This window comes from Crocodylus porosus, unplaced genomic scaffold, assembly GCF_001723895.1.
Source record: "Crocodylus porosus isolate Cpor-Errol unplaced genomic scaffold, CroPor_comp1, whole genome shotgun sequence".
Taxonomy (NCBI): Eukaryota; Metazoa; Chordata; order Crocodylia; family Crocodylidae; genus Crocodylus; species Crocodylus porosus.
In genome coordinates this window covers 231,446,931-231,459,527 of record NW_017728886.1, presented here as the reverse complement: position 1 = coordinate 231,459,527, position 12,597 = coordinate 231,446,931, and the positions used below count along the sequence as shown (strand labels likewise).

Below are 12,597 nucleotides of genomic sequence, written 5' to 3'. Positions count from 1 at the left end.
GGTAGATGACTGGAGACGCTTTGGGTTAAAACCCATGGGGAACACAGCACCGGGGACACAATAGTGGGAGTCTACTACAGACCTCCAACCCAGGATCATGAGCTGGACCAGAATTTTGCCAGGGAATTGGCCAAGGCCGTATGCTCCTGATCCATGGAAGACTTCAACTATATAGACATCTTGTGGGAAGAGCGCTCAGCCAAATCCGAAGGGTTGCAAAACCTTCTTATGTGCGTGGATGAGTGCTGACACAAAAAGTTTACAGGCCCTTGCCGCCATCTTGACTTAAGTGAGACGCGGTGCCTACCTGGTACTGGCAATGGGGGACAACCTTATCAGTGAACTAACGATTGAAGGGAAGCTAGGTGACAGTGACCATGAGCTGATCACCTTCACAATCTGCCGTAAAGTTGGCAAATTAGTCAGGAATACAGAAGTCCTTGACTTCAGGAAAGCTGACTTTGACAAGCTCAGGAAGCTTGTCAGTGAGGCCCTAAGGGACCACAACCCAAAGGGAAGGGGAGTTCAGGAACAGTGGTTGCTCCTCAAGGGAGCGATCCTCAATGCTCAAGCAAAGTCTATCCCATTTCGGAGAAAAGGCAGCAAAAAGGCACCGTGGCTCCCTTGGCTCTGCAGGGAACTAGCAGACCTCCTTCATCTGAAGATAGACCTACAAAGGATGGAGGACTGGGATCCACCTCCAAGGAGGAATATTCTGCACTGGTCTGGACCTGCAGAGAGTGAACCAGGAAAGCCAAGGCTGCGATGGAACTCCAGCTAGCTACAAATATCAAGGACAACAAAAAGTCCTTTTTTAGATAAGTGGGAAGCCGGAGGAAAAGCAAGGGCAACTTTGGACCCCTGTTAAACCAGATGGGACAATTGACAACCGACGCCCAGGAAAAAGCCAACTTGCTAAATGGGTACTTTGCATCGGTCTTTCACCAATCCCATGGGATACCCCTGTCCATTACGGGATGGGAAGGCCTGGGTGAGGGAGATTCCTTACCCTCCATCAATGTTGACCTTGTGAAGGATCACCTTGAGAGGCTGGATTCCTTCAAGTCAGTCAGCCCTGACAGTTTATACCCAGGGTACTCCAGGAGTTGGCAAGCATCCTAGCCCAGCCCCTGCCACAGATCTTTGAGAACTCTTGGTGCTCTCGTGAAGTGCCCAATGATTGCAAGAAGGCCAATGTGGTGCCTGTCTTCAAGAAAGGCAAGAAAGTGGATCTACAAACTACAGGCCCATCAGCCTGACCTCTATCCCAGGGAAGATCCCAGAAAAGATAATCAAAGAGACCATTCTCGACAGACTGGCCAATGGCAAATTCCTGAGGGATAGCCGGCATGGGTTTGTTGCGGGTAGGTCTTGCTTGATCAATCTTCTTTCCTTTTACGACCAGGTGACCTATCACCTGGACAAGGGGGAAGAGACTGATGTCATATACCCTGACTTTAAAAAAGCCTTCGATCTGGTATCCGATGATCACCTTTTAGCAAAACTGGTCAACTGTGGCCTTGGCTTCACTGTGGTCCATTGGCTGGGCAATTGGCTCCGTGGTTGGACCCAGAAGGTGGTGGTTGATGGAAGTCAATTATCGTGGTGCGCTGTGACCAGTGGGGGCCCTCAAGGCTCTGTCCCTGGGCCTATATTATTCAACATCTTCATTAATGATGTGACCATTGGCGTCAAAAGTGGACTGGCCAAGTTTGCAGACAACACCAGACTTTGGGGTAAAGCATCCACACCTGAGGACAGGAGGGCGATCCAGGCTGACCTTGACAGGCTCAGGAAGTGGGCGGATGAGAACCTGATGGTGTTTAACACCAAAAAATGCAAGGTTCTCCACCTTGAGAAGAAAAACCTGCAGCATCCTTATAGGTTCAGCAGTGCTACGCTGGCTAGCACTATGAATGAAAAGGACTTGGGGGGCGGGGGGGTCATGACTGACCACAAGATGTACTTGAACCCTCAATGTGATGCTGCAGCTAGTAAAGGGAGCAAAACACTGGCTTGCATTCATAGATGCTTTTTGAGCAAATCCCAGGACATTCTTCCGTTGTACTTGGCCTTAATGAGGCCACAGCTGGAGTACTGCAGCCAGTTTTGGGCTCCACAATTCAAAAAGGATGTGGAGAAGCTTGAAAGTCCAGAGGAGAGCCATGCACATGATCAGAGGTCAGGAAAACAGACCTTATGATGAGAGGCTGAGAGCCATGGGACTCTTCAGCCTGGAAAAGCGCAGGCTCAGGGGTGATCTGGTGGCCACCTATAAGTTTATCAGGGGTGTTCACCACGATCTGAGGGAACATCTGCTCACCACAGTGCCCCAAGGGATGACACGGTCCAACGGTCACAAACTCCTCCATGACCATTTCAGACTGGACAAGGAAGAACTTTATAGTCCAAGCCACCAAGTTTTGGAATAGATTGCTGCCGGAAGTGGTTCAAGCACCTACTTTGAATGCCTTCAAGAGATATTTGGATCTTTATGTTGCTGGGATCCTATGACCCCTGCTGACTTCCTGCCCCTGCGGCAGGGGTCTGGATTCGAAGATCTTCCGAGGTCCTTTCCAGCCCTATGTCTATGAAATCTAAGCTATTACCTGGCACACAGATATTATTTCCCATCTCCCAGAACTACAACACAACCCATGGCTGCTTTTCCTAATGGTGAAGCTTCAAGCTTTAAAAAGGAGGCTCTGCTGCCTAGAAGGGGAAACTAAGCTGCACTGAAGTGGAACTCCTCCCCTGTAAAGCCAAAGAACTTTTTATACCACCCAAATACACTAGTGCCCATTCTCTGGTTGTAGGATAACACATCAAGTCATGTTAGCAGCGGTACTGGAGCAAGAATTCCAGGGACTGGCATCAGGCATCCTGGACACCTCTTGAAGGTTCACCTTTACCAGAGAAGGCTCCCTGGCTAAATGTACAGGCTCACATACTGAAGGAAGTATTCGTTTTCCACATCATGAATAATATGTAGTCTTTGCTTTCATTTTGTTGATGCTGTCATGTAGCAGAACTCTTCCAACATGAACACTGGTGAAAAAAAAATACAGCACAACTGAGTGCATAAGTGGGTTGGGAGAAAATTATCAGGACTGCTAAGAGTAAGTCAGGATTAATGCAACTGAAAGTACCTTTGTACAAGTCAAGACTCCTGAATTACCTATGAAGCACTATACTTACTTTTTGGTCACTACAGGAACAGAACAGTTTTTTCTGACATTTCTAAAATCACAAGAATGATTCATCTTTAACACCTTGATTTGGCATACTTTCTCTGACTACAGTCTACTAGATAGCAAAAACTTGATTAAAATAAAAGGGAATGCTATAAATTAATCTGGGGATTAATATGATGATTGTTTTAATGACTATGTTTATCCTATCTTCTGTCTAGAAGCAGATAAAATGAGATGTGAGAGATGGCCTACTTACTTTTTGCAAGCTAGAAGAAAGTCCAGGGAGTCAAAAATAGGTTTCACTAAGAACCCTAAGGCACCCTAAGGGTAACAAAATGACTATTAGAGACAAGGTAACTTCACAATAAGCTACGATGAGGCAAATGCACCTAAACATTAAGTTAGTTGAAATCCTCAGCTCTAGGGACTTCACTGCTGAGTCTGAAATTTCAGTTTTCACAATGCAAAGTGAAACCTCTAATGCTTGTGTGGGAGAAAAGATACATTTCATTTAAATACATCCCACTGATATTTTCTCAAGTCTGCAACCTAATTGGAGGGAAAGGGGGATTAGCACAAAATGACAGTAGAACAACCTGATGACAAATTCAGATCCCTAATTAAAACTGAAATGAGGAAAAATGAGGTCAGTTTCGACTTTGACCTCAAAAAAGCAGCTGTAATCCTACACGTACCCAAAACTGAACTCAGATGTAGGGTACTCTAGTATGGTTGGTTAACCAGCATTGGAAACAGTTCCATGACCTTGTGTGATTTGTTTCCATTACTAGGGGTGCACTGATAGAGATTTTTTGGGCCAATACCGCTAGCCAATTTTTAAGGAGGCATATCAGCCGATACCAATCTGATTTCCGATATGCAGCCCGGCAACTTGAAGAGCAGTGTCTGGCTGGTAACTTTGATGTGGTGGAAGGGGAAGGGAAGGGGGGGGCATATGGAGGCCCCTGTGGAGAGGGAGAAAAGGAGGGAGCAGGGTAGAGGCTGAAGCAAGCACTGCCCAGCCAGGGTGAAGTGAGGAATGGGACGGAGTCATGGCTCGTCCAGAGGGTGTTGGGGAAGGAGTGGCTCACGCTGCTATGCACACTCTGGGAGGGCATGGGGGGAGCCTGTGCCCCTGGATATGTGCAGGGCAAGAGCAGGGTGGGCTGCTGCTGTGGGCTGGGGCCGGGGCTGCGCCTGGCTTCTTCCCAGTGGGGGCTGGGCCAGGCTGCACTCAGGGTGGGCAGCAGTGGTGCTGGGAGAAAGGCTGGGGGGGCATGGCATCCTGAGTGCAGCCTGGCCCAGCCTCTGCCAGGAAAAGCCCAGCACAGCCCCGACACCAGCCCAGTGGCAGCCACCCCACCCCACACAGATCTGGAGGCACATGCTCCTGAGGCCCTCCTGGGATGTGGGCATTGCCAGGAGCCACCCCTCCCTTTGCCCCTTGGATGAGCCGCGGCTCTGTTCCACATCCTGCCCTGGGTGGGCAGCACCTATCCCAGCCCCAGCCCCATTCCCTTCCTCACCACAGGGGCCTTGATCTGCCCCTGCCCCCATGCCCCCTTCCTTACCCCTCCCCTTCCACCACACCAGAACTTATCAACTGGACGCAGCTCTCCAAGGTGCTGGGCTGTGCTCCCAGTGCTGTGCATACTGCACCTGTGCACATGCCCAGGGCATTTATCAGCCACATCAGGCAAAAAAAGCTAATTTCCCATATAGTCAATGTTCTTTATATATCGGTGCCAATCTGATATCAGACTAATGTATGGGTGCACTTCTACCCATTACAACACCATTTTATTGATGTTACTCCAGGAGGTACCAGCTAACAGTAGTGCTGCAGGGTGCGTTTCACAAAACAGTTCCTCCAATAGTCCTCTCTCTCAGTTGCCTCTTGCCGCTGACTCCTCTGTGAAAGCAAAGGGGAACTGAGGGAGGAAACTGAGGGTGGAACAGACATTGCCTGACATCCCAGTTGTGCCACCGTAACAATTTTATGATGGCACAACCAGTGAAGAAATCGACATCCCTACCTTTTGTTAGGCCACAACAGTGGCACAAAAGACACTAATATATTATGCCCATTTATTGTGGCAGACATCTACTTGCTCTGTGGCAGTAGAGTACAGACAGCCCAGAGCTGCCCACACTGTCAACCCAGGCAGGTGCTTCAGAGGCTTGAGGTGCCTAATCCTGCACATCCCAAATAGAATTGGAGCCCTCAAGCCCCTGGGCACTTACCTATCTTTTTCTACTTAGACCTGGGAAAATCCTCAGTGCCCTGTGCCTCCATATCAGGACCCAACAAGACACAAGCCCTCCGTGCTGAGCTCCACACTGACCCATGCCACTGCTATTCAGAAGGCAACCCACATGTCTTGGACACTGTTCTGAAAAATGAAGAGACAATGACATGCTGGTATTGCTCTGATGTTTCTGTGGCAGGTGGGGAATGACCAGTGAGGACAACTGTCAGCGCCCATACTTCCGGGAGAGGCAGACAGGTTGAGGTATAGGAAATGAGCAACCAATGAGCAGCTAAGTACAGAAGTGAAAGGGAGCTATGGAAATAACAATGGGAGCTGAGAAGGGGTGGAGAAACAGAGGAAAAGCTGGAAAGCTCCAAAGAAAGCAAAGGCTGAGGAAACTATATCCACCTAGAAGTTACTCAAGTGTTTATTTAACATTCTGTGCCTTGAGAATACAAATGTGTGTGAATTGCTGCTTGACCCATTCTTTATTTGGGAAAAAATAAAAGCTATCTGGCCTTCCCCCCCACCCCACCCCTGCTGAGTGAATCATCAGTCTAAGAAGCCCAATCCTCCAAGATCCTGGGTCCTCAATTCTCACCAATGGGAGGTTCTTAGGACTCAGTACTGTCATGCTAACTGGACTGCAGAAAGACAGACAGTTCTGAGGATTGCTACCACCAAGGCTGAGACATTTATTGGACATTATATGGAGACTAGTAACCCTGATTTAAATTGTGGTCTTGGAGATAGGGTAACCAGGATACATGTTACAACAAAGTCTACTGTATCAAGAGCCACATTTATCAAATGTACCTTCTTCAAGGCCAAGCTCAATAACCAGAAGGTGGTGCATGTTTATATGGGTTCTGTTCTAACTGGACTCAACTTCTCCTTACGTTCGGTCCCACCTCTTTTCAGTTCTACAGGATTAATTTCATTATCTTTGTAATATAAGCATACTATACATTGGGACCTGAATTAACTTTGAATTGTACTCCCATAATCAAAAAGTACTTTTTTCATGTTATTTACTCCAGGGGAAAAGACCAGTAGTACTTCTGTCTATACACTATTGCTGTTTGAGTTGAATATAGTTGTAACTATGACTATGCACACATACACACTGTGATATTTGCAGCTTTGCTGCTAGCAAATCCAAATTCTTACGGTGCTTGCTTAGTTGATATCTACCGATATCAATATATTTTGATAAAGGACTACAGGACTGGGTCTACACAAAGGGATTCACAAGCAGCTGTTCAGCAAATGTGAAGTTTGATCCTTAGGCAAACGGTGCATTACAAATATTTAAGTATATACAATAATTCAGAAGTCTGCTGTGGAGCACTCTTCCGCCAACAGTCCTACTTTTGCAAGATCAGCATAGACTGGCCCCCTGTGCCAGTGCTGTGCTGTGCCCAATGAAACAAATACGGCTGCAGTCCCACAAACACCTGCTCATGTCCTGAGCATTATTACAATGAGCTTCTCCACTGCCTTCACTGGGATTACACACAAAGGTGAATTTAAATGGGGATTTGCAGGATCAAGGCAGAAGCTTGTGCATTACTTTCCCAGTAGTGTCTCTGCAATGTTTATATTATATATCTCAGCACAGACTGATATATATAGCTAAAGCCAGATATATATGGTTTTATATACTGTAGAACAGGGTTGGGCAATTATTTGGTCCCGAGGGCCACATAGGACGTTTTGATGAGTTGTTGTGGACTGGGAGGTGGGGGGCCTGCATGGCAGAGCTTGCCCAGGCCAGAGCTGACCCCACGGCACACTGTATGGGGCCAAGCCCCAGGATCTTAGACTCCTATTACCAGTGTGGCTGCAGCCAGCCGGTGCTGTTCTGCTCCCTTTGCCTCCAGTGTGAGCCTCATGGCTGGACCTTCCCTCCTGCCTACCCGCTCAAGGCATCGCTGCAGGGGCAGGAGTGGGAAGAGGAGCCCCTGGAGGCAAGGGGAGGAGAGCAGCACCCCTGTGGAAGCTAAACACAGGAGTCATGCTCTTGGACAGGTTATTTATCACGGGGGGTGCAGGGAACTAGCAAACTACAGGCCCATCAGCCCGACCTCTATCCCAGGGGAAAGGGAAGGCCCAGCATGACAAATGAGAATGTGATAGTGAAAGGCTGGACTACCCCCATCAGCACTGGAGATGCTGGGCTACCACGAGGAACATATAGATCAGTGTCGCTCAACCTTTTTGGCTGCTGGGCCAGACAAGTAGTGCCCAGTCCATCCACGGGCCGAATCCAACCACTGGTCCCAAACCAGCACCCGGGGCAGTCGCAGCAGGACCCCAACCCACCCCCATGGGGGGGAAGCAGGTGTGGCACGGCCCCAACCCAGCTCCATGGGAGCAGGGGGCGTGGTCTGCTCTGCAACAGGCACATGGGAGGAACGTGGCCAGGCCCAGATCCACCAAGGTAAGGGAGGAAGAAGCCCTGCCCCACCAGGCAACAGCACATGGGAACAGGGCAGCGGGGGAGGGCGGCCGTATTAATGGCCACTGCTCCCCCGCTACCAAAGCCTGGAGCTGCAGGGAGCCCGCGGGCCGGAGGTTGAGCACCTTCTACACGCGGTTTTGCGCGGCCATCCTGACCGCCTCGACGGGCCGCCCCGCGGCTGGTGCCTTGGAGATGAAGGCAGGCAGAGGCGGGTGCGGGTTAGTGCGGATGCCCGACCCCAGGACTACCCCGGGCAGGGAAGGCAGGGGCGGGCGTGCCCCAGGGCGGCGCTTCCCAGCCCTGCCCGGCGGGGGGGCCCTGGGCGCTGCCGGCGCCGGGGCGGGGCGGTACCTGGTGAAGGCGAAGGCCATAAGGCTAAGGATGGTGAAGCTAAGCAGCGTGATGGTGTGCGGGCGGTAGAAGAACTCCAGCGTGATGTCCTCCACCTGCTGCTCGTTGATCATGCGGAAGTGCAGCCGGTAGTTCACGTCGTCCTTGCTCAGGGTCCGGCTCCCCACGCACGACGCCATGACCCCGCGGGCCTAGCCCGGCCCGCCCGGCCGCTCGTTGCGGAGCTCGGAGGCGGCTGCGCGCGGAGCGGAGGCTGCTCCAGAGCGGCGCGCTGGGAGGCCGGGCCGAGGGGGCGGGCCCGGGCCATACCACGCGCTCCGTGCTGGGGGGGAGGTACGAGAAGTGTCCACCTCCCTCGCGGGGATGGTTTCGGTCGGGCGGGAGGGGACGGCCCACGTGGTGCTGGTGGGGGCAGTGCCTGCGTAGTCAGCCTGTGCGCAGCTATGGCTGCGCGCGCTAGGTGGCTGCTCCGCAGCTGCGCTTGGCTGAGGGTTGTGGGGCCCACGCTCGCCCGCTGGCGCTCCGGCCCCGGCTCCACCCCCGCGCTGCCCGCCCCCGCGCTGCCCTCTCCTGACTCGGCCGCGCCGCCCGAAGGTGAGGCCGCCCCGGGCCCCCTCCGACCCCACGCGTCAGGGCTGGCGCCTGCCATGGCCAGGCCGGGGACCATGGGCCGGCTGGAACGGGCGCTGCGCAGCGCCGGGTGCCGCGTGCACGGCATGTCCTAGCCCGGCTGGGCCGTGCTGACGTTGTGTGGCTGACGTCCTGGGCCCTGCGTGTGGGACTTTTCTGACATGCTCTGTGAGAGTTAGCTGAGACCCAGGCGCAGCTCTGAGGATGCCCCACAGGCTGGGTGCAGCCGCAGGACATGTCTCCGACACGTCTGCTGTCATATTTGACAGGGATCTAGTGACTGGCGTCTCTGTGGATGGCTTGTGAAATGCAGGTAGCGGTGTCGTGCACGGGGGCAGAGGGCTGCGCTTGAGATGAGGAGAGCCGGATTCCCTTTGTATTTTGCTGCACACAGTGCATCTGTGCTGCAGTCCTAGAGAGTGAGCCCTGCTTGGGCAGATCCACCTGAACTAGGTGTAAAGGAGCTGACCAGTCCCCATTGCAGTATAGCCATGGCAGCCTCTGTCTAGCCCAGTGCTTCCCAAACTTTTCCTGAGCGTGATCCCATTTGTGGCCCCATTTTCTCAGCATGGCTGCTCACTCCCAACCCACAGCCTGTGACCCCATCCACTGATGTTGCAACCCCATTTGGGTAGTCCACAGTTTGGGAACTGCTGCCTAGCCTCTTTTACCAGGTAAGTTTTGCAGTCTGCTCTGAACGAAAGGCCGGGAGTGGTTCTAGCCGGCCATTTATGTAGCTGAGCTGCTTAGTTGTAAGCTGGGCTGCAGTAACGCATCTGTATTACACTGTACACGTAAAACCAGTAGTATCACACACGGCTTGTAGAGCCACTGGACCTGGCCTGCCAGACTGGGTGTGACCTGCTGCAGAATTTAGGGCCCTTGGGCTCTTGTGGACATGACCACAGGGCACGCATGGGCTGACAGCCCTAATGGCCCTCCAGCTGTTTTACTTATCACCACTGCCACGGCCCTACATCCCTGGCCCCTGCCACATGCCCAGTGTTGGAGCTGCCCCCATGGTACAAGGCACACAGAAGCCTAATTCCAGCTCCAGCAGAGGGCATGTGGTGGGAGCTAGAGCCAGAGCTGCCATCACCATCACTTCCTTGGGCCCAGAGGAGCCCAGTGGTCCAGATCCAGCCTGAGACACAAGGTGAGTTTAACACGCCTGATGAACCCAAAGTCACTACGTGGTTTTGAGCAAGTTCACTAACCTTTTTTGTGATTTGGCAGCTAAATGATAAAATTATCGGACCCTGAAAAATAATTTTGATAGGTATGGAAGAAAATTCTATAAGAACGTGCCATGTATTAGAATTATATTTTATAATAGTTTATTTATATCTCAGAATAAAGTATTAGAGATTAAGTGCTATCTTTGTTTAAGCATAGTAACACACTAATTAAAGTTACTTTAGCTGATGCTAGCCAGGCTGTCCTCTCTTCCACTCAGCAGAGGGGAAGGTTGTCTGTGTATAGTGTCAGGAGCCAGGAACTTCTTGTGTAGTTACTTTGATTCTGGCAAAAATTCTTCCTGTATCCTTTGGCAAATTTAGCCACGCAATGTGCTTTCACCTTTTTGTATGTAGAACATGCTATAAAATAATTTAAACAATGATTTTCCTAAACATTGTTCATAACTTGCCTGGTGTTCATTTGCAGCTAACCCACAAACAGCTGTTGATGTATGCATGTCTGATGCATACCAGCAACACGTATATTTTCTAGCATGGACCAGAACAAGGGCAAATCCAGGATTTCCAAAAGGGGGGTGTGGGAGCACTACCCCCCTGCTTTCAGCCTTCTGCCTCTGCCAGCAGATGTCTGTGGGGGGTCTCCTGAGATGTTAAGTCCCTAAAGGAAGTGAGGGCCTGGTAAATCCCTAAAACAGGTCCCCCTCCCTTCCCCTTCAGCAGTCCCCTTCCCTACCCCTCCCTTCCTGCCCTTTCCCCACCTGCTGCTGCTGCTACTTTCCATGCTGTCAGAGGGAAACTCCAGAGCAGCTTCTGCCTCCTCCAGCTGGATTGTGCTGAGGAAGGGAGGGAGGGACAAGGGCAGTGTGGATGGGCAGAGGTTACCTTTCTCCAGCCTGCTCCTGGGGGACAAGGCTGAGAGGGGGAAATTACTCCTACCTTGTTGTTGCCCCCATCCCAATTCCTGGCTGAATCTAGAGCTCCCTCCCCACCACATCGTGGCAGCCCAGCAAGGGCACACAGAACTGGGTCTGAGGAAAGCAACAGTGGCAGCCAGGGTGAGAGAAGGATTGCACCAAGTGAAAGAGAGTGGGTTCTCATCTGCTTTAGGGCTTTAAAAAAGTCCCCAGAGGCTCCCAGGGTATGCTTCAATCCAAAAGGAGGGTGTAGTGGTACCACAGCACTCCTCCTGGATCTGCTACTGGACCAGAATTTTAATGGAAACATTAATTACATTCTGAAACCCCTGCAGAGATACCTTGACTTCCCTGGAATTTTGTCTGCTTATCCCAAGGCTGAATTTGATCCTTCAGGGGCAGAAAAACAAACTATGGTTGGAAAATTAAGAACAAATTTATAATGGCTCACTTTAGACAGTTACAGAAGTGCTGGAGTTGATGTTACAGTTAGGGGCATCTAAAACTAGACTCCCCAAAGCAGGCGATGAAGAAGAAATAATTCTGCAATTGCAGTGGGAAATGGATAATTTAGCTAAATAGTACTCACTTATGTTCTGTCCAGCCATACTGGATGTGAATCTCTGCTGCCTGTTTCTGCTGAAGTTGCCAGCAGTGAAGCATTCATTGTTATTTAAAGTTTGGCCATTAGAAACCACTAGCTTTACATCTAGTCTATTTGGAAAATAAAAGTTACAAATAGTTTTAGGTAGTCTAGCTCTACTACCCTGTCAGTTTTTATAGGGGTTTGTTTTGTTCCGGTTTGTTTACATTTAAAGAAGAAAAATAAAATGAGAAGTTTCGTGTTTTGCTCTGTGAGGCTCACACAGCTGACTCAGTAATGGAATCCTTGAAAATTAATATGTAGAAAATGCTGCTAAATGCACAAATTAAGAACACAGAAACATTTCCTAATTTGAGATCTTGCAACAAAAGTATGTCTAAATCAAACGGAAATGAGCAGCAGGATAGTACTGTGAGTACTGCAGTTAAGGCACTAGACTAAGAATCAGGGGGCAGGGGGTGGGGAGTTCAGTTCCCAGCTGTGCTTCAAACTTCTAATGTCATCTTGGGCAAGTCATTAAATTTCTGCATCTAAATTCCCGGTGTGATAAACACATGTAACTATACTTCTTTACCTTACTGGAGTGTTGCAAAGAGAAATGCTAATACCCTCCAGGATTTTCCCCAGTTCAGATGTAAATATCTCAGATTATATGGTTTTGACAACTCCTTCCCTTTTGTAACTATTCCATAACCTGGCAGATCTTTCTCTTTGGAAGTTTTTGGTAATATTTCTATTGTTATATTTTTATTTTGTTAATTAATAATAAGTAGGTGTTGAAGGCTTGCTTCACTGGCTAACAAGTCAGGAGGGAGAGTGGATCTGGCTCACTACAGGCCCATTAGCCTGACTTCTATCGTGGGGAAGATCTTAGAAAAGTTTATTAAGGAGGCCATCCTTGAGGGACTGGCCCAGGCTAACATCCTAAGGGGTAGCCAGCACGGGTTTGTTGCGGGTAGGTCTTGTTTGACCAATCTCATTTCCTTCTA

The 12,597-nt window shown here is 50.2% G+C and overlaps 2 protein-coding genes across 3 annotated transcripts in view; one reads left to right on the top strand and one right to left on the bottom strand.

The window, feature by feature from the left end:
* PTDSS1 (phosphatidylserine synthase 1) overlaps positions 1–8,549 on the bottom strand; it is a 55,440-nt gene extending 46,891 nt beyond the window's left edge. Inside the window, exon 1 of the mRNA XM_019550797.1 lies at positions 8,262–8,549. Coding sequence (XP_019406342.1) covers positions 8,262–8,440 — 179 coding nt within the window. The 5' untranslated portion in view covers positions 8,441–8,549. The remainder of the gene's footprint in view (positions 1–8,261) is intronic.
* Positions 8,550–8,697: 148 nt separating this feature from the next.
* The window catches only part of MTERF3 (mitochondrial transcription termination factor 3), a 32,586-nt gene continuing 28,686 nt past the window's right edge, over positions 8,698–12,597 (top strand). For both annotated transcript variants that reach the window (XM_019550809.1, XM_019550816.1), the window contains exon 1: positions 8,698–8,855. In XM_019550809.1, the coding sequence (XP_019406354.1) occupies positions 8,705–8,855 (151 nt within the window). In that variant the 5' untranslated portion in view covers positions 8,698–8,704. The remainder of the gene's footprint in view (positions 8,856–12,597) is intronic.